This window comes from Perkinsus marinus (genome assembly GCF_000006405.1).
Source record: "Perkinsus marinus ATCC 50983 genomic scaffold scf_1104296962554, whole genome shotgun sequence".
NCBI classification, from domain to species: domain Eukaryota; phylum Perkinsozoa; order Perkinsida; family Perkinsidae; genus Perkinsus; species Perkinsus marinus.
In genome coordinates this window covers 130,002-156,694 of record NW_003205389.1, presented here as the reverse complement: position 1 = coordinate 156,694, position 26,693 = coordinate 130,002, and the positions used below count along the sequence as shown (strand labels likewise).

The 26,693-nt window shown below is 49.6% G+C and overlaps 9 protein-coding genes across 10 annotated transcripts; 2 read left to right on the top strand and 7 right to left on the bottom strand.

Moving 5' to 3' along the window:
* Nucleotides 1-2,210: 2,210 nt before the first annotated feature.
* Nucleotides 2,211-3,447, bottom strand: Pmar_PMAR026282 (hypothetical protein; the record flags this gene model as incomplete). The annotated part of the gene is made up of 4 exons (XM_002771744.1): nt 2,211-2,261; nt 2,507-2,981; nt 3,030-3,325; nt 3,370-3,447. The coding sequence occupies 4 exons, from the start codon at nt 3,445-3,447 to the stop codon at nt 2,211-2,213; spliced, it is 900 nt and encodes a 299-aa protein (XP_002771790.1).
* Nucleotides 3,448-3,575: 128 nt separating this feature from the next.
* On the bottom strand, nt 3,576-4,943 carry Pmar_PMAR026281 (cytochrome P450, putative; the record flags this gene model as incomplete). Its single annotated transcript, XM_002771743.1, has 1 exon — nt 3,576-4,943. The coding sequence occupies one exon, from the start codon at nt 4,941-4,943 to the stop codon at nt 3,576-3,578; it is 1,368 nt and encodes a 455-aa protein (XP_002771789.1).
* A 351-nt stretch (nt 4,944-5,294) lies between these two features.
* Pmar_PMAR026280 (conserved hypothetical protein) lies at nt 5,295-7,211 on the bottom strand. 2 transcript variants are annotated; one of them, XM_002771742.1, is made up of 10 exons: nt 7,079-7,211; nt 6,955-7,030; nt 6,798-6,895; nt 6,635-6,749; nt 6,500-6,581; nt 6,319-6,448; nt 6,194-6,273; nt 5,955-6,150; nt 5,708-5,834; nt 5,295-5,651 (listed from the first exon to the last, which is right to left on the bottom strand). In XM_002771742.1, the coding sequence occupies exons 1-10, from the start codon at nt 7,164-7,166 to the stop codon at nt 5,597-5,599; spliced, it is 1,047 nt and encodes a 348-aa protein (XP_002771788.1). In that variant the 5' UTR covers nt 7,167-7,211; the 3' UTR covers nt 5,295-5,596. The 2 variants fall into 2 exon arrangements, with proteins under 2 accessions (XP_002771788.1, XP_002771787.1); XM_002771741.1 differs by having other exon boundaries at nt 6,081-6,150.
* A 483-nt stretch (nt 7,212-7,694) lies between these two features.
* Pmar_PMAR026279 (transcription factor TFIIIB, SANT domain, putative) lies at nt 7,695-9,052 on the bottom strand (the record flags this gene model as incomplete). The annotated part of the gene is made up of 4 exons (XM_002771740.1): nt 7,695-7,854; nt 7,908-8,051; nt 8,095-8,195; nt 8,243-9,052. The coding sequence occupies 4 exons, from the start codon at nt 9,050-9,052 to the stop codon at nt 7,695-7,697; spliced, it is 1,215 nt and encodes a 404-aa protein (XP_002771786.1).
* A 231-nt stretch (nt 9,053-9,283) lies between these two features.
* On the bottom strand, nt 9,284-13,465 carry Pmar_PMAR026278 (threonyl-tRNA synthetase, putative; the record flags this gene model as incomplete). Its single annotated transcript, XM_002771739.1, has 20 exons — nt 9,284-9,427; nt 9,874-10,029; nt 10,088-10,259; nt 10,312-10,471; nt 10,525-10,706; nt 10,753-10,852; nt 10,897-11,020; nt 11,064-11,135; nt 11,183-11,326; nt 11,379-11,460; nt 11,517-11,590; nt 11,637-11,762; nt 11,830-11,955; nt 12,074-12,211; nt 12,260-12,343; nt 12,394-12,512; nt 12,558-12,711; nt 12,910-13,149; nt 13,251-13,287; nt 13,347-13,465. The coding sequence occupies 20 exons, from the start codon at nt 13,463-13,465 to the stop codon at nt 9,374-9,376; spliced, it is 2,463 nt and encodes an 820-aa protein (XP_002771785.1). The 3' UTR covers nt 9,284-9,373.
* A 598-nt stretch (nt 13,466-14,063) lies between these two features.
* Nucleotides 14,064-19,696, bottom strand: Pmar_PMAR026277 (hypothetical protein; the record flags this gene model as incomplete). Its single annotated transcript, XM_002771738.1, has 2 exons — nt 14,064-14,122; nt 14,209-19,696. 2 exons carry the CDS (start codon nt 19,694-19,696, stop codon nt 14,064-14,066), a joined length of 5,547 nt encoding a protein of 1,848 aa, XP_002771784.1.
* Nucleotides 19,697-22,350: 2,654 nt separating this feature from the next.
* On the bottom strand, nt 22,351-22,536 carry Pmar_PMAR026276 (hypothetical protein; the record flags this gene model as incomplete). The annotated part of the gene is made up of 1 exon (XM_002771737.1): nt 22,351-22,536. A coding segment is annotated over one exon (186 nt), but the record flags the coding sequence as incomplete, so codon positions are not given.
* Nucleotides 22,537-24,581: 2,045 nt separating this feature from the next.
* Pmar_PMAR026275 (iron-sulfur cluster assembly protein, putative) lies at nt 24,582-25,158 on the top strand (the record flags this gene model as incomplete). The annotated part of the gene is made up of 4 exons (XM_002771736.1): nt 24,582-24,706; nt 24,761-24,851; nt 24,896-24,977; nt 25,055-25,158. 4 exons carry the CDS (start codon nt 24,582-24,584, stop codon nt 25,156-25,158), a joined length of 402 nt encoding a protein of 133 aa, XP_002771782.1.
* Nucleotides 25,159-25,343: 185 nt separating this feature from the next.
* Nucleotides 25,344-26,641, top strand: Pmar_PMAR026274 (hypothetical protein; the record flags this gene model as incomplete). The annotated part of the gene is made up of 7 exons (XM_002771735.1): nt 25,344-25,411; nt 25,492-25,594; nt 25,642-25,743; nt 25,928-26,038; nt 26,084-26,223; nt 26,274-26,414; nt 26,458-26,641. 7 exons carry the CDS (start codon nt 25,344-25,346, stop codon nt 26,639-26,641), a joined length of 849 nt encoding a protein of 282 aa, XP_002771781.1.
* Nucleotides 26,642-26,693: the final 52 nt, after the last annotated feature.

Below are 26,693 nucleotides of genomic sequence, written 5' to 3'. Positions count from 1 at the left end.
CCTGAGCCGCAAGATGATACTCGTTGTGGTGGCTGTACACGAGTCGAAAAACCGGTTATGCTAAGAATATGTGGAGGGGTGTATATGATCGTCAGATATGAGATAATCCAACAGCATTCGCCGGCATTACTGTGATGCATTATTGCAAATTGGTTGTCAAGTTCGTATTCGTTGCGTTGAATAAGTAAGGACATAGATACCTCCTTAGGAATGGTTAGAGTATAGCAAGAGTGACATCATGAACCGGGAGGATAGCAATTGGACCAAGGTAGTCGTTGTTGAGCTCACCATCACATTCCTGCTCTACATCGGTGTTGTCGACATATACCTGATGCATCTGGAGGAGACAGTATCCAGTGATACAAACTTGTATCACTGTAGAGAAGTACAAACGTTTATACTTGTACATTAGAGGAGAAAGTATACAGTGTAGTTAATATAAACACGATGATCACCTGTCTCTGATAAGATGGAGCTGAGTTGATATATGAAAGTTGACTTCTAACAGTCGGGGGATACGGTTGGGTTACGAGACAAATCCTTAGGTAGAACGGTGACCGGATGGGTGAGGAAAATAAGAGAGACCATCAGTGATGTATACGCCTTGCCGGAAAGGCTATGGGTGATAGCGTACCACTGATAGGTAGGAGGCGGCCGACGGCGCCGATATGTACATCAGAAGTAGTGTGACAATTCAATCCGCTGTAACAGTTGACAAGATTCAGGTTTTCAACAAAAGTTTGGTCCTGTTGGCGAGACGAGATAAAATGTGACTGTCGCATCTTCTAGACTCGGAAGGAATCTCTCTCGGATCACAAGGTTCATGATATCATCCTTGGATAGCCGTGGCAGTCGACTCTCCTCAAAGCTGACGTCGAAGGGTTGAATGAGTCATAGAGATCAACAGGCAACTGAGGGTTTTGGGACTAGCTGGCTTGATCACATAAGGCTGGTCAGTGTGCGATACGCCTGGTAGGAGGACGCCGCTACCATCGACGTGATAGTCAGAAAGCTGCTCATCGGAGGAGAGTCCTCAATATGCAGAACTGAAATAACTTGCCATGGTGAAGGAATACTCCAGGGGCTGTCGGACGGCTGTTGCTAGGAGCTGTGCTGACAGCACTGCAGGGTGGGATCTATCGGTACCAGGCCCCTAAAGAGGACCTTCAAAGATCGATTCCACTAAGATGATGTTGGAGCCTTCATTATGCGGCTTTCGAGGCACACACCTTCTCCTAAAGTGTCGTACCATTCGATGTTCGAAGAGATAGAACTCGGCGAAGAATAGTTATGCGGCATGTAGATGATGGCCTACCAAAAGGCCCGAAGTCACCATCATCATCATCATCATCATCATCATCATCGTCGTCGTCGGCGGTGTTCTATCCCAAGGTGTTGAGCTGTTCGAACATCAACTGTTGAGGCTCTTGAGAACTACCCCCCCCCCCCTCCCTCCCACATGAAAGGAAGTCCCTTCGGTGTCCTCTGGTGACATTGTTGGATGCAACCAGCCGATCAGTTTGAGTGACACCCCAACTCAGTATATATCACATATAGAGCAAAATGATTGGACAATAAGTCTGTGAATAGAGTCACGAATGTTGATGGGGCTGTTGCCGTTGTCTTTTCCTCCTACGCTCACGTCGCTTGCCGCCTTGCACAGGTGGAGGCGCTGTTGCCGAGTCTTCACCATCTAGCGTCGAGAGCCGTCTCTTGAGATAGATGGACACCAGCCTACCTGCTTTGTAATTCACCGCTGGATCCGTATCGCGATTCGACGATGGTGTGGTACTATGACTTGGCTGGGCGTCCCTAATACATAATCCATCCACTCAGCCATAATACGGATTCGCCCTCTACTGCGGATCCTTCTCATCCCCATTCATTCCCTCCTCCACCTCGTTAGCTGAAGGGAAGGGCTCCTCCGTCAGCAAGCCTACGTACCAGTCACAGGCTCTCAGGGCATAGGAACTCTCTACCAGATGCTGTGTTATCTACATGAGCCTTCGGAAGTGTCCCCTCGTAGTGTTGGGGTTGGTACCGCTGATCGCCCGACAAAGCCGGCAAGTCTGTATCTAAGACCTCACATGTGTTTGCTCCCCAGCCCATCGCCCGACTTTCGAGTAGCACCCGCCTGTCAAGCCGACCAGAGTCCGCTTCCTGATGATAGAATGACCACTAAGAGCAGTAATGCATTCAAGCTACCGAGTCTAGCTGAGTGTAGGGATTGCCTCGCCACGGCCAAGGACACCGACAGTAGGCTGATGATGATGATGCACACCAGTTGAATGCTGACTGCATTGCCAGGCTCACAAAAGGCCACAGCTCATCATCCCCACTACGAACTCAAAGCAAGATTGCTACAAGGGTAGTAATAGTTCAATAAGAACATGGTAACGATCATCATGCACGAGCAAGGCAGTCGAGGTCATCTGGTGGCTGATCTAAGCCTTGAAGATCCTCTCCGAGGGGAGGTATAACATGTCACCAACGCCAAAGCGTATACCAGATCAGCACTCATATTCTTGAGCTGATATCGTCTAGTCCGTACGCCAGCGACAACACTGACATCAATCTGCGTGGGAGGGTCAAGCCTGAAGCTGGCCCTAGCCATGTCCTCGAGCGACCAGGTGGCAACCCTCTTGAAACAGTTGGCATCATCGTAGAGAGCAAAGAACCCCTCAGCATTATTCAGATCGATGGTAAGGAACATGTCACAGTCCGGGCTGATGGTAAGCCAGCCAGCAGTAAGCTCTCGACAACAGCATCGGCCGCCCTGCCGTGTTAGAGCAATAGCGTCCATCGCAGTCATGCCGGACAGCTTGGAGACACTCTCGAAGAGGAGGAGCAGTTCGCGGTTGTTACGATGGTCTCTGGTAGCTGGAGGGTGACGGTGTATGGTGACAGCAGGTGTCGACCATACAAGATCCTGCCTGTGCTCCTTGGGGCCTTCATGAAGCTGAAATTCTAAAGGACTGTATCTGTCCAGGAAGAGGGGCATACCCCCAATGATGCTCTTCATGACCTACGCTTTCCCCATGGGTATATAGCTTTTCGACATGGCACACTGCAAGACGTTATTCAAGCTGACTTGAGGGAAAAGTTCACCATTGAACTCCTCACAGTACTTCGCTAGGTCAGGACGGCTCACACCACCACAGACGAGGCGAATCTGAGTAGAGCGTATAAACCGGCGGCCATCCTCTAAGCGAAGCCTTGCATGTTCCTCATCCTTCTTTCGACTAGCAGCCTCCTTAGCATTCGCCTGGGCCGACATCACTCGCCATACGCCAAAGTAACAGCTAGCCAGGATGAGGAAGAGGACCTGTAGGGGGAGGGAACGACTTGGACGGAGGCCTACTAGTTCACCTGAGGCCTTCCAAAGATCTCCCATAGCCAGAATATGGCGCTATAAAAGAGCCATGCTAACGTGTTGATGATGGTCATGAGGCTGCTGCTGCTCATAAGCTTACACTGTAACCGAAATTCCCAATACAATTCGGGAAACGCAATAAGGTAGTCCCACGAGCTAATAACAAATAGCAAAGTTGGAAAAATACACTCTTTTGGGTACATCACGTCACTGGGACTAATACGAGGCGTATGCTGTCATCCTCAGGCTTCATAGTCAACCTAAAGATACTCCTAGGGTGCTGCGCAAGATGTAAACTTTCCTCATCCGGGAGCTGCAGTTGGAAGTGTGTGACGATAGCAGCAAGCATTATAGCGAGCTCAGCGATCGCCAGCTGTCTACCCACGCAGACCCTGGGGCCAAAACCAAACGATAGCAAGTCAGTACCCTTCAGAAGGTCCTTATAGATAGCACTACTGGGATCAAGCCACTGATCTGGTTGGAATTCCGAGCCGTACGTGAGGACCATCGCCCCGTAGAGATTACAAACAATAACACTACCCTTAGGTAGAGGTGAACCACACAAGAGCACACCAGGCCGAGCGGTCTCTAGTAGAAGAGTGTAGGCGGCAGGCCGTAGCCTGAGGACCTCCATCACGCACGCATGCAAGTAGGGGAACTTAGTCTTATCTAAGACACTACCCGAGCCAGCTGCCAGCTCCTGTCGGAGTTTGTCTTGCACTGTAGGGTATCTCGCCAAATACCAAAGCAGGTAACTCGCCGTACCACCGGTAGTCTCGCTGCCCGCAGTGAGGAAGGTCAATAGATTGCCTTTGAGGGACCCGCTGAGGGTAGGAGCTCCCGATAGGGTAAAGTGTTGGACTAGCGTCTGAAGAAGATCTTCCGGGATGGTGTCGTGACCAGAAGCAATAGCCATCTTCCGCCTAAGGATACAGTCGGCCAGCATTCTACTATTCCTGCCAGCTCGGGTGGTAATCTCGTCGTATATCCTCCATATCTTCTTGAAGGGCCATATCTTGCCCCAGGGGGCACGGTCGCGGAGGAGCTGAGGCAGGTCCTTTTCGATAGCCACTCGGATGTCCTCTTGCACGGCGTCATTCGAGCCCTTCTGGAAGCCCAGATCACGACCGAGGGTCAAACGGCATATCACATCCAGAGTCAGCTTATTGAGATCCTCCTGTACTGTGCACACTAGGTTAGGTACCCGGTTCGATCCCTGGGCCCTCCATTTTTCCATCATCTCTCTCACAGCCTCCTCAATTATCGGAGCAGCTTGCTCATTGACCTTCTTATCGTTGAAGGCAGGCGCAGTGAGACGCCTCAGCTCCCGCCACTCCTCCCCTTCAGCACTGAACAGACCGTGAGCGCCAATACCATCAAAGGAGCGCTTCACCCGAAACCTCCTGATGAAGTCATGCGGACGGGCCTTAAGGACTTGCTCTATTTCTGTGATGCCAGAAAGAACAGTAGCCTTCGAGAAGAGGTAGCGAAAAGAATATACAGGGCCATATTCCAACGCCCATTGGTTAAACTGCTCACCCTCCTTACCACGACGAAGCCGACTGAACATACCTTATGAGGAACAGTACGACGAACAAGTAACTCCAGAACGAGTAGTACCGAATATAGGCGGCCCTCTAGGGCCTTTGAAGGGGAGGTCCCTACCAGCAGCATTATACCACAGTCGATACAGTGCATAGCATACTCCTCCTATTGCCAACACCCTTTTCACAGCAGCTACCCTATCCCATGGGGCATCAGGTAGTATAGACTTGAGCCACTGCTGCCATGGCCCCTCTAGCGGACCGACAAGCAAAAGCACCATTCTGAGAAAAACAATGGCCAAGTCCCTTAACGGGATACCCCTCTCAACAACATGCTGTAGGTGACAACACAAGAAATGTATGGTGTCCGAGACCGTACGCTTAACCTTGGAGTAGTTGTTGAGTAGTATGTGGTGAACATATGCGCCGTGGGCCTCGTAATCCTCCTATAGTAAAATCGATCGAGAATGCAATGATTGTACGGCGTGTTAATGTCTACTGAACTGGCCTCAGCCTACGTAAAAAATCGGCAGCTGATGGACGCGGAAAATGTGATGATGCTGTAGCCCCGTTAAAGCCTCGACTGGCATCAACAATAATACTAGAGGAGATACACAGACGAGACCGTCATATGTTGCTTATCGGGCAGCAACGGTCCGTGACAGCACCCACGGCTACATCAGTGCACACCAGCCGCATCCAAGGCTCTCTGAATGAGGTCGCCCAACCAGTAACTGCACATAAGAGGAATCATACTAAGGAGAAGGAGGAGTATAGAGACACTGCTTACCTAGCGGCGGCACTGAGAGCGCCCTGCAGTAGCATGTACATGCCACCTTTGAGGGGATTCTGACTAACTACTTTGGATTTAACCACTCCAAGAACGAACAGTGTCAGCAAACTCGTGCATACGGTACCTATTGGGAGGGCCCGAGTGAGGGATACCGTGATCATTCCAACGACACGTGTATCGATACGCAAGAGCAATAGATTAACAAAGGCGTGGTATAAAAACCCAGTCGGTGATCGAATATTACCAAACTGGGCCGTTACGCTAACGAGCTGACTATAGGAACAACGTTCCACTAGGTCACGCGACATGTCGGCATCAAACGATGTCTTCATATACGCGGTATAATACACTATGAACTCGCCCAGCATACCCGCAAACGCGCCGGCTACTGGCAAATCCTTTATCAACATTATAAGGAGGAGATAAGACAGGAGGGGGACCTAAAAGACGCTATGGAGGGAGATGCTGTGGTAGGGATACTACCGAACCGAAAATCATAAATGAGCAAAACATGGCGAATCCTGATGCTGCAGCACTGTCTTCAGCGTCTACCGGGAACAACCCTGAGAAGTGGATGTTCGTGGGGGCAACTAGACCGATAAGTTCACCTAGTTCAGTGAGCATCATGTGCTCTATCCAAAACTCCTTGTATTTAGATAATGTCGTAGCCACTGTGATGGCATCATCCTTGCTTATACCACGCGTACGATACAGCTGTACCATCTCAGATATCTCCCCCTAAGGCACCATGAGTCCACCCCAACACCTACCACCACACCGACAAGATACCTCAGGATAGTTCTCGACCTCCCATTGCTCTCTATTCTGTTCCTTCACAGCAACATCAGTTTCGGCTTTAGCCGATACATACCTGAGCTTGGCGATAATAACGGAGCATGCCGTCCCAGTGCTCGTCGGTATTACTCGCCAAAGCCCATTCCAAATGCCCCAGCAACCAGGTTACCTACGCCTACAGCAACCATGTGGGCCAGAGTGAGCTGGGCTCCAACAGAGCCAGCGATGAGAGCAAACATTGTACCTGATACCGTAACAGGGTGAATGTTGCCGCCAATACTAGTAGAATTACTTATTCCATCGAGTCCTCCAAAGACCATGGGCTTGACATAGCGATTACCCGATGCTGTTGGCTCGTTGTGGTCGGCCATTTTAGCCAACAGCTCGTCCCTGAGCAAAGGCAGCAGCATCATCATAAGGTCTACAGGCAACCCCAATAGGAACCCTACGACATCTCAGATGTGAACATCTCATGAGCATTACGACTAGCTGCTGGATTCATATCTTCAAACGCTTGTCGTGCATCTAGCAAACAATGGTGAGAGTCATGACACGGAGAAGCGGGTTTCTTACTGTTCACCCTAGTGTCCGTCAATGCTTGGTAAGACACCTGAGATGACTGCTGATGAGGGGTCCCGGTTGTCGATCCATTATCTAACATATCTCTTAAAAGTTGACGTTATAGTTGACGTGAAACTAACTAAAGAAGAAGGAGAATATGAGATCGCGACCAGCTTGGTTGAGAAGAGCAGATTGCCCCCTTGGGCACTCTAGGTTTCAACCTTTGAAACAACACAAGGCCTACTGTGATCACAGCGATAGTGAGCATATTCGCAGACATCAATAATACAGATAGAAATGGTATCAATAGCTTTTCAACCACTACCACCTAAGCTGGGCAAATAATAACGAGGAGAAGGACTAGCCGTCAGCGCTAGACGACCGCAACAACAACAACAACAACAACCATGCCACCAGCCGTGAAGACTGTACGGCGAAACCAAGAGAAGAGGAGGATGTAACGATTACATACAATGAGATATACGTAAAGCAAACGGCCCAGCAGTAGTGGAGATAGTAGTAATAGCGGCAGGACAACCGAAGACAACAACACCAGAGTCCATACCAAATTTCCGAAACTTATCTCATTCAGAAAAGGGACGAGTTATAATACTAGTCGTATAACAACCTATCCTAGGAGCTCCAACAAAGGGTTGTCGTCCGCCATAGGAGGGAGAGGAGCTCCAGAAAAACCAAGATCAGCATCGTAAGGTTCTCGACTATCGCTAATGAGTGCAGCAGGATCCTCTGGGGGCTCGATAGGGCCATGGTCCTTCACAAAGGCTTCACTAAATATGATACGAACGCATACATACGCCGACACGAGGTTGGGTATTATTACGTGGTGATAGCCTTCTTGGAGTTGCAGGCCGCCGCAAACCGGACAGGATTCCGCTTGCTTTCGTTCTTCATCTTAGTATTCAGCTGAGACGACGTCCTCGTTGAGCCGAAAACCGTAGAGATCATCATCAAATCCGGACCATACCTAACATGAGATGTGTAGAAGGTGTGGTATGACATCTGCCCACATTGACAAAGCCTCATAAAACTTGTCGGTCTCCTTATCCGACCAAGCGCTACGATGAGTCCTCTTGTATGCATCTTTGTATTCACACCGTCCAGATTCGTCCTAAAAATAATAAATAACAGCTCAGAAGCTACCACTCCTTTTATCACTGTCGTTGTCATCATATTGAGCTCTCCGAATATGTCACCAGTCGACCCAGAGTCATCCTGCTGTAAAACAATATTACCACTCTCATCGAACTTCAGTTGTTGCTGAACCACACCATCACCAGCAGTAGGGGAGGGGCTCGAGGTACTCATAACCTTGTCGAAGCTGACCATACCAAAGAGATCGCCAAGGGCCCCATCGAGAGGCGTTAGATCGTCGGCCTGAGTCGCCGGAGTCTTCGGGGATTCACCATCATTCTTGCCCTTCTTCTCCTTCTCCTCAGCTGTATCTTGTGCTACTACCCGGTTAATTAAGTCCACAATAGTACCATCGCCACTCTGGCTAGGACCAGACCCATGGCCCTTGGCACTCCTCTTAGATGGAGGGTTCTCTACACCAAGCTCCGTCCTAACTCGCTTTGCAATACGACGACTGATTTGTGTCGAAGTCAACGGCTTGTCGGCTTTCTTCTTCTTCCGGCCACCTCTCCGGCGTTTATTGCCAACCTCACTACCGCTCTCCCCAGGAGTGCTCGGGGAGGGTGGCAACAACACGATCTCGGTCATACCATGGCTTGGCACCACGTCAGTGTTGGTGCTCAGAGGGGACGGGTCCCCACAGATAGACGGCACATGTGCATTAGAAAAAACGTCCGCGATGGGGTCGATACCCGCATCATTAGCCCGAGGCACCACCACACAAGAGGTAGTAGGACTGTCGTCAACTTGCTGGTTGGGAGTAGCAATATCATCAACCATTACAGTGTGGGCGACAGGTCCATCAGACACCTCTCCGCCCATACCAATGGTCATCATTAAAATGCCTCAAAAAAGTGCCACCTGTCAACAGGACAAATCCGACACAAATTCTGTCCCCATCATTTTCCCAACTTTCCTGGCAAACTACCGCCAGTTGAAATATCGCTCGTACCTATCCCACCATAGCGGAGTCCGACGACCTACACAAAACCTGTCCCCTTGAAATATCTATTCCACGGTTGCGAACAACACAACAACTGTCCCACTACTTATGATACGAAATGCTCGACACAGCAGATGAGGAACTAGCCCCACCTCTAATGCAGAAACGCAGCCGTTAATCCGTGTCGGCAGAATGATCACTCTTAACATTTTCTACTCTGATTTCTTCTCCTCGTGCTTCCCACACTCGTGATGGTGACAACAACCCTAAAATGTGACCAGGTCTTTCCTACCATATCAACAACGCCAACAGCGACTCAAGACTTGAGAAAAGGACAAGAAAAATTCACTTCTTAAAGGGACTCAAAATAAAGAGATACCAATCACAGCCATAGGAATATATACTAGGAGCATATATAAGAAGCACGCGAGAACTATCAGCATCGCCCCGATATCGATATAGGTAGACACTGTCATAGTCGATGACGATTCGCCACCAACACTACTGCCTTTAGACGAGGTAACACGAGATGATTTGGACTCGTCCGTGCAGGAAGTTAACTTAGCGTCAACATGGTCTACTGCAGTAGAAGAGGAAGGAGAAGAGCAGCAGTGAAAGGCAGAATCATCCTAACGACGACCACGCTACACTGATGACTTCGAGGAAATTATTATTCAATTATTGACCATACCACATCATTCCCAATTCTCACCTCATCGTTCTTCAATGGTTCCGGCAACTTGGCCAGGGCCTCGGGCAAACGTCCCATGAAGGGCTGAATAGTATGAAGGTCATCTGAGTTCACTTCCGACTCCTTCTCAAACATATCAAACATCTCCCTGATGCCGAACGTACCCAACGGCCTCGCCTAACAACCACCACAACAATAACAACGTTTCAATTCCTAATAAAGTGTCCCAACTCACCGTATCACGCTTCCGTAGAGTGACAGTAAGATCGTTCTGCTCCTTTTCACCAACAACAGCAATGTAGTTGAAGGCAGCTACCTGGGCCTCGCGGACCTTCTTGTTCATGGTCCTCGTCGAGAGATCGGCATCAGCCTCATATCCCAAACGGACCAACTGCTTACGCACGTAGCTGAGATCACACAGGAGAATAACCCATACTACACGCACTTACGGACCCTTACTCAGCATAGTCACTGTACTTGTCACTAACGGGTACGACCATGACCTGCCTGGGTGAGAGCCAGAAGGGCCACTTGCCACCGAAATGCTCCGTCAGAATAGCAGTGCACCTCTCTATCGAACCGAGAATAGCACGATGGATCATAACAGGACGTTCGAAACCTACACAACATGGTGAATACACCAACAACAACCATCCCGTTGAGGTAACTCACCGTGTTTGAGTTCACCGAGAGTGATCTCGTCAGCCTTGGCCTTGCTTCCAACGTTCTCAACAGCAGCAGAACTTTGAGTACTACCCTTCTGCTGCTCGTCAACAGGACTGTTAGCGGCCTCTGATGCTGCATGGGCATCACCACTTTCCTCCGTCTCGGCAATGCGGTATTGCAAGTTGAATCTAAATATGATAACATGCAGTCACCGGGGATCGAACCCAGGACCACCTTATGGGCAAGTTGAAATCAAGCTGAATGGTGCCGCACTGGTGATAGCGGTTCAGAGCGTCACGAAGGCGGATATCGATCTTAGGACCATAAAAAGCACCTACGACTCACAGTAGACCATTCAAACCACAACACAAGTTCTACCATCGCCAGGGTTCAAATCATAGTCAATACCGCAAGCCTCAAGGGCGTTCTTGAGGCCGCTCTCCGCGGTGTCCCAGATGGCTCGAGAGCCAATGGCCTTCTTCGGCCGAGTCGACAGGCACACCTAAAAAGATGGCAAGGGGAGAGAGCCAAGGACGACTGCATACCGAGAAGTCAAATCCAAAGGTATTGTAGACGAACTTGAGGAACTCGAGAGCATGAACAATCTCATCCTGGACCTGCACATGAAGGGTCAGTGACCATCTCTAGAGGGGTCTGGTCTCACCTGGTCAGGACGGCAGAAAATATGGGCATCATCCTGCTGGAACCTTCTAACACGGGTGAGGCCGGAGAGGGTACCCGATAGCTCGTTACGATGGAGTACACCAAAGTCGGCCATACGGATAGGGAGCTCCTTATAAGAGCGGACCTGATACAATGATGATGTGACGAAATGATGGTATGGCGGCAACCAGCACTACCTTCTGGTCAAATATCATACAGTGACCTGGACAATTCATAGGCTTGAGGAACCACGTCTCACCCTCAATATTCATACTATACCTGAGAACAGAGCAGAGCCTATCTACATGTCGGCCTGCGACACCGAACACACTCACATATTATCCTTGTAATTACCACAGTGACCAGACTGTTGGAAGAGGGCTTCACTGAAGATGTTGGGCGTGATGACCTGTCGAGGAAATCCCTAGGCCGTAAGGGATCAAACAAGAACTAACCTCATCAAATCCACGAAGTCGATACTCCCTACGTATGAAGTCAACAAGCTTGTTGTATATAACAGCACCGTGGCTGGTCCAGAAGCAGGAACCAGGCGACATGGTAGGATGGAAAAAGAACAGGTCCTGAACAGCAACAACAACCGAGCAGTTAACGCCACTACTGATGGCGCCACTCAAGATCAATTCTCACCTGCTTCTTGCCAATAAGCCTATGGTCTCTCTTCATAGCTTCCTCAACATTCCTCTTATATTCCTTCAGCATCTTCTCAGTGGGGAACGATATAGCGTAAACACGTTGTAGGGAATCGTTCTCAGCCTACAGTACTAAAACCATCAAACCCAGCAACAGCCAAGGATACTACTACTATTACTGTTACTACTACTACTACTACTACTACCACTACTACTACTACTACTACTACTACTACTACTACCTTTCCTAGCCAGTAAGCCTGAGAGTTCTTGTTAACCCAGAAGGCCTTGGCGATTCCAGTACGAGGGAGATGAGGACCACGACAAAGATCAACCAGAGACCCGATACGGTAGACCGAAGTCAGCGATCCATCAGGAACCTAACAGGCGCTCAGGCATCCATACTCTTTAGCCAGTCCTCACCTTACCTTAGTAGAAATGAGTTGAAGCTTGAAGGGATTATAAGCAAAGAGCTCCAATGCTTCCTCCTTGGTGACGACAAGCCTTTGGAACTGATGACGACCACCAATACAGAACAGATTCCCCCGAAACAGAGTAGTGCCTTCTGATCACTCTTAACAATCGAGTCAATGCGCTTCTCGATCTTTTCGTAATCATTTGGGCCCAACTTGAGGTTGCCAAAGAATCCATCATAGTAGAAACCGTTCTCGAGAGGGGGTCCTGAGGACGTAGTAAGTATAAGAACTTTACTATAGTGAAGCTTACCAATGGTCAGATAGCAGCCATATTCCTGTTCCATAGCCTCACCAAGAATGTGAGCGCTGGAGTGCCAGAAAGTATCTTTACCTTCGGGGGAGTCAAACTTAAGGAGTTCTAGTTTACATGAACCCTCCAGAGGTCTCGATAGATCCCATACGGTCTAGCAATACAATTTGCTAATAGAACACCACCTAGGTGAGCCCTTACTTCTTTCTGCCATGCCTTCACCGTATTAACGTGAGCCTCCTCCTCATCATCAGATCCTTCATCACCAGCATCAGAGCCAACATCAGATTCATCATCAGCAGCAACAACCTGAGCTATAGCCTTGCTCCATCCGGATATACAGGAGCCTTACCTGGTCCATACTGTCAACAGGCTCAGTGTAGAGGATCTTTGCGGCCACCACGGAGTTGGCCAAACCCTTTGATATGCCAATAGCGATGTCCAAGGGGGTGGTCTCGAACTTACGACCCTCTTTCTGAGTGCCATCAGGCAATACGATGGTGATGGGGTCCTTGGGGAGCGCGGCAAGACGCTCCTCTTGAGCGGCATATAGCTTATCAAAGAGATCCGTGGTCTCCTTAAGGTAAGGTGCCTACACATCCGGACCTACTTTGTATCTTATAAGCTCAACCTCAAGATATTCCGCTCCTCAATGCAAATCATAACGTGCAACACCACCGCGGCTTAACTTACTGTAGCATTATGATATATCTTGAAGTCGCCTTCGAATCTGCCGTCTCACCGAGCCTAGCTCCCTTGCCTTGATATGTCTTTGTCCTAGTACCGTACATTATGTTGTTATTACTAGTAGTAGTGGTAAAGTAGTTGGTAGTAGACAAAGCGCGTCGAAACGCTAGTATAAAGGAGGAACGGAGAAGGAAAAATGTCAACTTCAGCGACAAGGCCATCACCCAATCCCACAATGCTCCATCATGACGCAGAAGGTCCGACACTCACTCAACTCAACGAACATCCGGCTTGTGAGCTAGCGCGCGCCATAGTGATCGATATCCTGCACCCTTTGAAGTGAGCATTAACCTCGAGTCATGTAGGCTGTGACGAACTTGTTGGTCCGCCATGAGGGTCGGTATCAGGGTGAGTATCCATATTGAACACGACGCACACCAGATAGAAGAGGTACAGATAGTAGATCAGATAATAGGGAGCCGATGACCAGAGGGAGCGGACGATCGGGGATAGAGAATCTAGGGACGGGCCGATCAGAAGGGACAGAGGTAGCAAAAAGGGAGACGTAGAAATAAAGAAGGGCACTGAGAACGGTCAATCCAGCAAATCACATAATAGTTCGATCAGACGGTACTCAGATCTGACGACGTTGAACTGAATCTAGTCTGACTGTTTTCTCGAACACGCAAAGGAATATCTGGCGTGCGAGAATACGAAATGAGCCGTCGCACGCCACACTCCGGGGGCCATCTATATCGTCCACTACATACGAATTGAGCCAAAAGAGAAATGCATATCATCATATCTTATCATCATATATCAAGAGAGTCCATCTTCGATACCATTGATCTCGTTGGTGGCATCCTCCAAGAAAAGATCTGAAGGACGGAGCTTCTGAGATCGAAGACTCGAACCAGCTCGGAACTCAAAGTAGTCGTCGGGAGAAAGCAATCGGCCGTAGTACTGATTGGAACAGTGGAGCCACAGTTGGCTACGTAGAGTTGAACGGTCACGAGATGGCCATCTAGCGCAAGTACCCTTCCGTACACAACCTCATAATGACCATCATCATTGGACTCCACGAGTGCGATGTCCAGACCTTTCCTTGAGTGAGCATGACGATATTTCGAGTCCAGAGTAGGATCGATGACAGCGGTGCTGGAGGGAACGGTCGTCATAGGGCCCGATTCAACAGGAGCCAACTCCGCAGAGTGATGGCTTCCTACCGCGGGCGTAGGACCATCAGTAGGGGACGGGAACACACTGTCGAGTTCAGTGTCATGATCGTCCTCAGCTGGATCCTCAGGGTATCTTGAAATAGCCTCGTCGGTTTCAACCTTGCGACAGTTACCCAAGTAGACCTTCTCCTCCAAACCGTTCTTACCGTCAATAGTGACAATAGAATGGTCGACAGCCGTAACGATATATGGACCTCGCCATCTCCAGAGCAACTTCTTAGTCATCGGTTGCCATACATATACAGAGTCACCAGGGTTGACCTCAGGCATACCAGGTCGGCGAAGAGTCTCGAGCCGGGTCTTCTCGCGGCGATCTAACCAACCAGACTTGAACTGAGACCAACGCTGCTGGCGGATAGCGCAGATGTCCTCATATACATCCGAAGGGACTATAGACGGGGCTGAGTCGAGGCCATCATACAGCTTATCGCCTAGGGTCGGGTCTAAGGGTTCCGTCTCAGGGATACGGGCCTTGTTGATGAAGTGCATATCGTGAGGACAAAGGCCACCATCGCCTTCAAAATCGGTATAAGGGCAGGTGTTGACCACCCGAATAGCCCGATGGAAATTGGTAGTCCAGTCGTCCAACACACCGGACTGTTGAGCCACTGTGCGCATGTAATTATGAATCTCCTTGTGGACTCTCTCACCGTGACCCATCAGGCTCGGACAGTGAGATGGCAACAGAACCAGAGAGATCTTATTGACATGGCACCAATAGCGGAACTCAGCCGACCTGAAGCACTGGTCAGAGGCGATGAGCACGGACACCCAATCGGAGCTGTCGAACAGAATGCTGAGGGCTTGGCTAACCTCGGTTGACGATTTCGTGCTGGTCGTACATCCTCGGGTATAGCCCGTCATCAGATCGGTCACTGTTACTCCGAAATTCGGTCGGCTTTCTGGTAAATGTCCTTGTAGATCTCGCAAACTATGAGTATAAGGACCAGTGACGTCTACTGTAGCGACTCGGCCGATGCCCAGGCATCCTGCCCATGGTACGGTAGAGCCAAGAGCACAACGAGCAATGTGGTCGAACTTGCTCACTTGACAGGGTTGGCATCGATCACAGACCTGCTTGACCGTCGTCCTCATCTTACGCCAGAAGTAAGACTTTCGAAGGAGGTTAAGTGTACCTCGACGACCACGATGGGAGAACTCATGGGCGGCATGCGCCAGCCGTGTTTGCAGAGAGACGTCCGGGACTAAGATCTGTGCCAACACAGAAGTCGGGGTTTCCGTGTCATCCGGGATGTCCAGGGCAGTGACTCTCACGACCAAACCGTCTTCGTTGATCTTGTGGTACTTATCCTTCTTATCCAGGACAGCTTGTCGGATCGCACTTACACGAACGGACGAGTTCTGTGCATCTCGTAGCATCTGGATAGTCACGAAGTCGTCGAAAACCTGGTCTTCTGTTTGGATGGCATTGACTTGGTGAGAACCATCCAACCCCTCCGGGGGCGCCTTATACGCGAAGGAGTCGGGACTCAATCGGACACCCTTGTCGATGGTGGAGGGGTCGGTCGGCAGTAGGACAGAACCAGTAGTCGGTCTTCTCGTGCAGACATCACTCGGGTTACAAGACCCACTAATATGCCTGATAGTGACAGGGACACCGGACATGGTCAGCTTGATGACTTCAGCACGGATGAGTCGTAGCCGTCGACGTTCATAGCGACCCAACTTATCGTCCTTGACGGGGCCTTGGCGGAGTCGATGGAGATTGATCTCGGAATCCGTGTACACAGTGTATGTCGCTGGCCGCGGTCCATGTTCCTGTAGCACTAGGTCAACTTCGCTCAACAACTGGAGAGCAAGGTGGAGCGCGCAAAGCTCCTTCTGAACGATAGTATGACCGGTCCGTTGAGCAGGCGGGAAGAGACCATAACGACCGCACAACCTAGTGTAAGAAGGACCCATACCTCTCACATCGACGCAAAATGCCAGCTGAGATGCGTCAGCAAAGACATTGAGATTGTCCGAGAGGTCAACGAAGCGAGGCACCGGTTGCTGTTCATTTACGGTACGCAACCAGTCATAGAGAGCTTGAGTGTCGCCTACGCTGCAGAGAGTATCCCAGTCCGAAGTTGTCTGGTTAATATCAGCGAGGATGAACCGACTTGGAGCACTCCCTTCCATAAAGAGTGACAAGGGATCATAGTACCGGTTGATCAACGAGACAGCTTGGCGCCGCGTGACACGGGCAGGAGTCGACTTAGGCAGTGGATCAGGATAACGGAAGCACACCGTGTCCATGCCAATGTCAGTCGAATAACCCAGGACTCCCTTGTAGTTCCCCGCTGGTGACGGACTGGCATTGTTAAACGACTTCTCATCAGTACAGTCGGCACCGTGTCGTCGCAAACGCCACGTCGTATATTCGTGTTGACAGACAACCTCGATGAAAACCGCTCCTCGTATACAGTAGTCGTCGACATAGATTACAATATCCAGTTTTAGTGGGACGATTGGACCAACGGGCATAGGGTTTTCACAAGTCGGGGTACTCATCGCAACCGACGATTGGGGGCATGAGGTCGGGGGTTTGATCACACTGAAGGGTCGGGGTTGGGCGGGCGTACCTCCGTTCATGGCCACATCCTCTCTCCACGATGAGTTATACCAAGTTGTGACTGAGTGCAACCCGTGGGGACTGAAACTCAGTCCAAAGGGGAGGCGGACGTAGCGAACCGGCTTCGAGCATATAACACTGCAGACATGAGGCTGGTCGTGTGCCGACAAGTGGACCCTTAAGAAGGCCTGGCGCAGATCACACACTTGGTAAAACGGACAAGTGCGCCAGCTAACCAGGAAGAACCATAGACTGCCTGATGCTCGCCCACGGATAGAACAGGGCTCGATATAGTGGTTGATAGCTCTAGCATCCAAACAGATCCGAACTGGTGTTGTAGAAGATGGTCGGAAAACTGGCACAGCAGGGATGAAATACGAAGCGGTCTCGGACGGGCCGTCGATAGGTACCGCGGTATTATCAACAATCAGCGAGTGGACACACGCCTCGTATTGTCGACGTTGCTGAGGATCAAGTCGTCTCAAGACGCTAGCATCACGAGCCTTAGCTTGAGCAAAGTTGGGCTTTGGCCGGTCCGATGAACGCCAAGGGATAGAGATCGAAGGTCGCCCGTCTGGAGCCGAGCGGTCAGGAACCAGTGCCACCGGTAGTAATTGATCCGCGTGACGGGGTACATCGGCATAGTCATCGAGGAAATCCTCGTCTCGTCGAGGACATTGGGTTCCAACTGAATTTGCTCTCAACGAGCCGTCGAGAGAGTCGATAACATAAGTACTCAGGCCGATTTGCTTCAAGTCACGTCCGGGATCTACCGCCTGCCTTAAGAGGCCGCGAATGTCAGGCCTCAAGAGGATAGAGTCGCCGTTGTCAGTGTGGCCATCACCGATAACCCAGACCGCGCCTCCGGCAAGGCGAAGGATATCAAGGGGTAGGATCAGGGGATATCCGAGCTGTGAGGCCACTCTTATGATGAGATCGATAGTCGTTGAGTCGTCTAGAATCAACTTGATATGACCACGACCTAGGACCTTGTGACGTTGTACCCCGTCGAAAGGGATCAGGGTAGTCTCATCAGAAGTCAGCGAGACGGATAAACCAGCTCGTTGCCAACGGTCGAACTCATCAGCAGACACCAAGGCGACCTCGCAACCAGAGTCGAGGAGCCCACGAGCCGGACACGACGTATCGTCATCCCCGCTACTGATCTTAACATCCAACATCTGCAATCGACAGTCCTTGGAGGCAGAGTTGGTATGTACGACATTGACATCAACTGTTTTGGGAGAATCAGTAGTCGTACGAGGGCGTTTTTTAGACGGCTCGGGACAGGGGCAAGCTCGTCCAAGATGGCCGTTGCCGCCACACCTATGACATTGGACACCGGCACAGTGAGCAGCCGGATTCCCAACCGGCCGATCATGATGTACACCACATTGCGGACAGCGGAGATTCAAGAAAGCAACCTGAATCTCGGGACATAGAGAAGTGCCATGGGCGTGGGATAGGCAACGTTGACACTTAAACTTGCGGAGGAACTCCAAGCAAAAGATGGCGGGGTCGCTGCAAGTGTCGTCAGGTCTCTGAGCTGTAGGATCATTGGTGTAGCGGGTAGGTGTCGATCGGGCACTTGGGCGAGAGGGGGGAGCTTGCGCAGCTGGGGTAGGGGGCAGGACCGGGGGAGCTGAGCAGGAGCCTCCAGACTGGACTATGCTAACGTGCTTGCCGAGAGAACTGGACATACACTCGGCATCATAGAAACTACGTGCTCTCTCGCACATGAGGGGAAACGTACGAACCTCATGACGAGGAGCGCGAAGGATATCTTGTTGACCGGATACCGTTAAACTGCCGAACCAAAATGCGCTGATCTCACTGTCGTCCAACGGGCAATGCTTCTCGGTCTGAATGGCTCTGACCAGAGAGCGGAACTTGGAGAGGTGAGCTTCGAAGTGTCGGTGGCCAGGTTCGAGAAGCTGAAGACTACGGAGTGACTGATAGTAGTCGAAGAGACCCGAGCACGACTTAGTATATTCACGACACAAATATTTCCATACCAAATCTAGGTGCCGCTCAAAGTCAACGTGACTGTTGAAGGCAGCCTGTTCCCCTTGCTCCAGGTCGATAGCACAAAGGACGTTGCTCTCAACAGCATTGCTCAGATTGTGCAGTACGAAGAAATACCGAGTTATGGCATCGCCGAATTGGTACAGCGGGGCCTGTTTCACGCTCTGAGCCCACACCATCAGTGAACGCGGATCGCCCATGCCGAGGTATTCACCACCTTCAACCTTCTTCGCAGACTCACATGCCTTCTGCACCTTATTCACACGATCGTGGAAGCGTTGAGAGGATCGCTCAAGAATCGTGTCCGGATAACAGCCTTCTGTGTGCGAGGGAACAGGTCTGGGATTTGGTGGAACCGGAGTGGAGGTCGGTGGGGGTAAGGCGTTAGACGCTACACGCAGTTGCTCGGAGAGGCCTTCCAGTTTCAATCCTAGATCACCAACGACATCGTACAGCTCAGAGCGAAGATCTTCAAGACTACCAGCATAGACGCCGTTCGGAGAGCTAGGATCGTTGCCAGCAGAAGCTTGTGGGCCCCCGCGGAAGGGGATCCCGGTAGAATGTGACGAACTTGTTGGTCCGCCATGAGGGTCGGTATCAGGGTGAGTATCCATATTGAACACGACGCACACCAGATAGAAGAGGTACAGATAGTAGATCAGATAATAGGGAGCCGATGACCAGAGGGAGCGGACGATCGGGGATAGAGAATCTAGGGACGGGCCGATCAGAAGGGACAGAGGTAGCAAAAAGGGAGACGTAGAAATAAAGAAGGGCACTGAGAACGGTCAATCCAGCAACTCACATAATAGTTCGATCAGACGGTACTCAGATCTGACGACGTTGAACTGAATCTAGTCTGACTGTTTTCTCGAACACGCAAAGGAATATCTGGCGTGCGAGAATACGAAATGAGCCGTCGCACGCCACAAGGCTCTGTATCCGCTTATAGTCGATCCCGAAGGATTCCTAGAGTCGGTAAAACATAGTATTAGAGAGAGAGGGTATGGTGTATCGTAGCTTACTTCAAAATGGCTCTTTGGAAGGTTGCGATGATGGACCATCACCGCTCCTTCCGCAGGGTCATTCGGACATAACCAAAGCATTGAGTAATGACCACATACCTAGTATTTCGCATATAGACTAATGTAGGCAACCAGTAGATGGTAACGAATCGATTTTATTCTGTTGAAAACCCCATAGTCTCTAATAACATCTTCAAGTAGGCGAACACCGTACAGTACAGACTGCATGGATGCATCGAACATCATAGACACTCCTAACAAGCATTGGGTTTATGATAGACCGTGTGTTAAAGGGCAAGTGGAATATCTTGACTTCTCGGCACTAGTCTACGGTTACTCTCTGAGGCTCCAAAGCTTTGGTGCTCATCAACCACTATGATGATGTCCGCCTGCAAGTGGCAGGGCTCCATATACTCGATGAAACGCTGGGGGCGTCATCAACGTAGAATTTCTCCTCATATTTCCTAGAAAGGAAACGCAGTTTGACATTGATCTCAAACCCCGTCCGCAGTCTCGACAACAGATTATTGAAATCACCACAGCGGGAAATTGGAGGACAGTGCAATGGAAAAATGCTGTAGATTGCGTTGTAATCTCAACGCGCGTTCGGTGCTGTGGGAGCTACTGGACCTATAACATCGGAGGAGCTCCTTGAGAAAAGAGAAGTCCTTCACGAAGAACAGATCCTCCAGAATCTAGGCTGTGTCCCCTAAGGTCTATTCTAGGTGTAAAGACCTAGGGCCTAGAAGGCATTGGGAGGGAGGCAAAAATCCTAAAGGGAGGAGCTCAGGAGCCATCGCCCGAGGAGCTGCTCCTCCCTCATAACACGCAGGCGAGCTTCCTTGATGACCTATACCCAGGAAGGTGATGAGCTTTCTTGAGGGGCTAGAAGCCAGCTTAACCTTAGTTGAAATGCTCTTTACACATCAAAACGAAGAGTTTTCGAGCCAAAGGATCGAACCTCACGATGTGTAGCGCTACATGGGATTAACCATTCTCCCATAGTTCACGCATCAATAGCCAGGCAACATGACGTGGTTCCTACTATACTCAAGTGTAGATGCTCTTGACCCACACTCGTGAATGCAACAAGCAAATGAGTTTGCCCAGAGCTCTCTGCGACTGTACAGATACTGGGCGAGATATCTGGCTTGGCTGGAATACTTCTAGCGGCCGAGAAGGCTGAGGCCGATCTACTCCCGTTTGGCATTGACGATGACGATTTTTGGATGTTTTTCGCATGGTCAACTCTATCGTTGTTGTTGTGTACTAAGAAGAGCTGATCCAAGAGGGAGAATTTCACAGCCGAAACAGACCGATCAACTGTCCTCTGTGCTTGATGGGTTCATCAATTGAATAACATAACATCAATTGAAGGCATTGCCGCACAAATTGTGTATGGAGGGGACTGAAGCCGTATCATCTACGATCGTAGCAGCATGGATAAAGAACTTATCTTCACTTCGCGAGGTGGTAGGTTCGATTCTTGGCAAAGGAATTTACGACGCTGAACTCCTCTACCCATACTCCTATCGACAAGCGTGGGCCTACTGTTAGGTCCACTTGATAAAATCCATACGAAACTAAACAACTCAAATGACTGTAAAATGTACCAAACGTGACAGTGGGTAACAGCAATGGTTATGAAGAAGCTGCAAAGGCGTGATGGAGGGTGGTGAGCTCTTCAACCCCTCTCTCGACACTTCAATAGAATATCTCGCTGTTCACCCCATAACTTGCTAAGCTGCATTATCAGTCGGGTCAAACGCTAACAAAAGCACAGACGATTGAGACACCGATTCGATACAGTAAACCAACTCAACCAATGCACCCGTAGCACCGTGCAACTACCTGAGATTCCCGATCATTGTCCTCAATCTCCTTGGAACATCGCTTCTTGAGCTCACGCGCCGTCGATTCAGTACCTGCACAGTCGACTGTCATCAACATGTATACGCCCTTAATACTACACATAGCCCGCCATAGGGAATCACTATTGGATATACCATTAGATTGCATAAACCATTTAGTCGACTGAGGTGTTCCTTCTAGTCGTGGTGCCGGCTCTCTAGATGGTGTCGTGAACTCAATGAGTGCCTTCTCGAAGGTGTCCTTGAGAGGATGTCTAGGAGGAGGGGGAGGAGCCTGAGTCCAGTCACTTGGTCAGCCCTCATCGTTACGCCCACACTAGTGCAAAAAAGACCCCGAATTCCCTTGGATGATACCCAACCCAGTGTGCTCACCAAAACAACTCTCATAGATTTCAGCTTCTCCTCCTCGTCCACAACATGCTTGAGTCCATGCCCAGCCTCCGGAGACCCATTCCGCCCATCATCGCCTACTCGCCGTCGTTTGGATGCACTAGATAAAGGCTTTGTCGGCTTCGACCAAGCCTCCTTCAGCCCAGTCAAATACTTGGCAGAGTAGACCTCAACAGCACACAGTAGATCGTAGCGTTAGTTATAAGATATGTGAGCATTACCCGTCGTTTATGCCAAATGTCTAATGTACGCAAATATGGCTTCTTATCATGTGGCGATAGATTAGCAACAAACCCGCACATGTTGGGGTTGAGGAACTTCTCAGCTCCCTGAGGGCCCACTTTGGTATGTCACGAGTACGGCAACCTACCGCTTGTAATAGACTCTGGTTGCTCATCCGGCCCCGCTGAACTATCTCGTTGAAAACATAAAAGATGCTAAGCTTGTGATTAATATGTCGACTATGAGCGTGCTCCTCCGCCAATATTTGACATACTTCACTCGACAATGAGGGCATATCCCCGATTAGCCTGACATGCGGTCATATACTACATTCATGAGCCCTTCGCATACTTGGCAACCCCAACAATGGCTTCCTGAGTGCCCGCGATCTCCCCGAGCTTCTTCCGTAGATGATCCAGTGCTCGGACCTGTTGCTCAGTCAAAGGCCGCTTAGCCCCTCTCCCTCCTGGGCTAGACGGTGACGATAAAGAGGAGGAGGAGGACATACTAACGACGGCAGTCTATTGTCATAACACATTACCCTTCTGATGTTCATAGCGTCTACAGTTTCAAGATTCACCCCAGAGAGTAACACTGATATAACGCAAGTCGTATAAGCATTGGAGACTTCAATGGTAGTCCGCCCACTCTCATGGGTATAGTAATATCATGGATGTTTCCGTACCCCACGAGTATGGCATATGAGTACATGCTGCACAACTAAGTGTTGTGTAAATCGGCATCTATGCAATAGTCAATTACCTCATCAGTAATTGCATTACCTCGGCATGGACCTAACGAATGGGATAGATTTCTACTTATCTTTGGACACGTCAAACCAATTCCAGGATCGACAATCCCTCTACACAGTGGAGGGCGAAGCGTGAGGTGAACACTAACACTCTACCCAGCTTGCTAGCCAATGGTCTCTCATGGATCAGACGGTATGAGCCAGTAGAGACACCATAGTTGCTGGTGCCAAAGCTCAGTTCGGCAAATGGAAAAAACGGAAATAATAACGGCTGACGGAAATTCTTGTGCATGTGTGAGTTTTAAGTCCAACGCCGACAACACGGCTTAGTTAGACTCGCATCGATGCACATTAGCTCACGAGTTTAGCCTTTTGAAAATTATTGTTGTTGTGCAGACTCTGCACTGCAGAGTGCACAACTACTCAAGTTTGAAAATTGTCGATGATTTTACGACTATGATTATACACCTTTTAAACATCTAATTTGTTGTTGGAACAATCAATTTCCTCGAGGCGCGCGAAGTTGGAGGTACGAACCCGAATTGGAAAGATCGTATTCGCAATTACAACTCTCAAATTCGTCGTAGAACATTCAAGTTCGTCCGAAGCCGATAGGAAGTTCAAGTTCGTGTTAATAGAGCTTTCAATTTCGACTTTCGGATTCATCATAGAACTTCCAATTTTGTCGATTTGGAAGTTCCAGGTGTGCACGCCCGACAACTCTTCTAGAGGACAAGACTTTGACCACGAGGCCCATGATGAGCCCACCGGTTGTGAACTAGCCGAGAGGTCGGCGAGTTCAGATTCATCCGATAACTACTCAGAATCGGAAGATTCTGTCCATGAGGTTTTTCGAGCGTGCAAATTTAACACTGTTAATAACAGTGTTAAATTAGCACGCAAGCGTTCTACTTCGTGTCTCACTACGTTGAGACTTGCTAAGATTGCAAGATTTTAGTATTTGAGAATGTAGCCATATCTTGGCTCGAGCATGATATTATGTCAGCTACGCATGGAGCTGTACCAGTAGGAGACCAGGGGGCGCTCGTTATTGAAGTGTCCGGTCCCTCTCGACTATCTCCAGGGAAACCTGTAAGGTGAGTGAACCTTGTGAAGACCGTAGTTATGGGGAATATGACGTATACATTTGCGACTGTATTAACACTCGCATTCTATAGGCCCTTCATGACAACATCAATGCTGTTCATCCCGAAATCTGTTAGTACTTTGTATTAGCGTAATGTTTTCTACGTTGTCTCGGCACCTTGCAGCTGCTGCCGCATCAGCGGCGTCCTCAGGGGCATCAGCCCAAGCCGTCATGACGGTGACTCCTGCTGCAGCATCAAGGATCAAAGACCTTATGAAGTAACGAGTCCCTCTCTATCGCCTATTCACTGCTCTATACGACATGTGTTTCAGTAAGAAGCGTGATGATTCGATTATAGGCCTCCGAGTAGGAGTCGGCAAGAAGGGATGTGAGAACATGAGCTATACCATGAACTACGCCAGAGTAAGTATGCCCTAACCTTCGCCTCCTCGTTATAGTCATCTTAGGATATCGGCAAGCTCGATGAAGTAGTCGAGACTGAAGGAGTTAAGGTCGTAGTGGATCCCAATGCCCTCATGTATCTCATCGGTAATAAGCGTAACCACCAGCTTTCAGTGACATCGTTTGTGATAGTTGGATAGGGTAACTATAGGTTTGCCTCTCAGGTACACAAATGGACTACGTCGACAACGACTTGGCCTCAGAATTTGTGTTCACTAATCCCAACCAGAAGTCGTCCTGTGGGTGCGGTAAAAGCTTTAGTGTTTAGAGCAAGGAGTAGTGAATCATTTATGTATAATATCAGTCGCTTTGTTCACAACATTAAGCTATGCATTGCTCAAAATGAACATATCACAGTTTATGCCACTGTTACTATTGATGGACAGTATGTTGTGTTCTAGTGAGGAGGGAACTTGATATGTTCACATTACAGAGTGTGGCGAATTGTGGTTTATGGCTAAAGAGCAAACTGACTCGGAAGGATCTGCTCCTAAGGCCGCCGTACCAGGTCTGAATGGAACGTAATAAGTGGGTTATGAGCACGCCGTAGTAGTGGTGCTCCTGTGCCTTTATTAGTCTATGCTACAATATAGGTGCTCAGGTTCTATATGGCCTATCCTATTTTTTCGATGTGTTCTGATGAGCATGGTCTGGTGCTCACTGGTGGTGGGGGAGGAGGAAAGGAGTATGGCGTTCTCGACTATGTAGCGTCGTAGTGGTGGTAGGCCTGGGGAATTGATATAAGCCTCAGATCCAAGCGCATGTGTATGATGAGAGTACAGAGTCCTTTACTACCGTATCATCTATAGAGACGGACACCAAGGTCTGCTATGATATCACTTACTGTCCAGCTGTAATACCAAACCTTTCCGTCATCGTACTTCTCAACGTGTGAGCTCCACAGACCGACCATTTCGCAGCTGCCCTCACAAGTGAATGCCTGCTACTGCGATTCGACCCAGTCTCCCTCTCTTTAACCTGCGAAGTAATGCATTTACCACTATGATATCAATGCTCGGACTGTGTGTATCCATCAGGAACGGTTTACTGTGGAATTGTCCAATCCTGGCCAGACTGTTTGTAATGTCCTCCGATACAGTCCCTCAGGAGCGGAGTTACTCACTGGTGGTGATGATGGAGTCGTTCGTGTAGTATCGCATCATTGCACACACGGGCTATGCTTATCGATATAGGTTTGGAACCTGGCCTCATCTACTTCCGCACCACGCCTGGCTTTGGATGATCATCATAAGGAGATAGTAGATGCCGAATGGGCTCCTAGTGGAGATCGCTTCGTCACCTGCGGTCGGGACCGGTCTGTAAAGCTGTGGAGGTACTATGGCTATCTCAGTGCTCTCCGGCGTATCTTGTGTGGGTCTTCAGTGGGGAAGGTGCTTGTACGGACACTATCATACCAGAGAAGATGAAGGCCATTTCTCCCCTCGCCAAATTTGCCAGGTTTGTCAACGATACTTATTTGATCGTTGCGACTCATGGGCCACGAGGACCTTCCTGGCTGACAGTGTAGGTGTATAGTCTAATACGCGTTACAATAGACGTTTACCAGGTACGATGTGGGCTCTGATGGCAAGGCAAAAGAGGTGAAGAAGAGTCAGATTTCTAAAGCTGTAATTTGCAGTATCGCCTTGAGCCAGGATCGATCTAGAGCTGCTATAGGATTTGTGGACAGCACTAGAATGGTAGTGCAGACAGCAGTAACTGCCCATCAACGTGTGTTTGGCAGATACTGAGCTTAACGCCAATAAGTGTATTGCATAAAAATACCGCAGTTGTACACGAGAT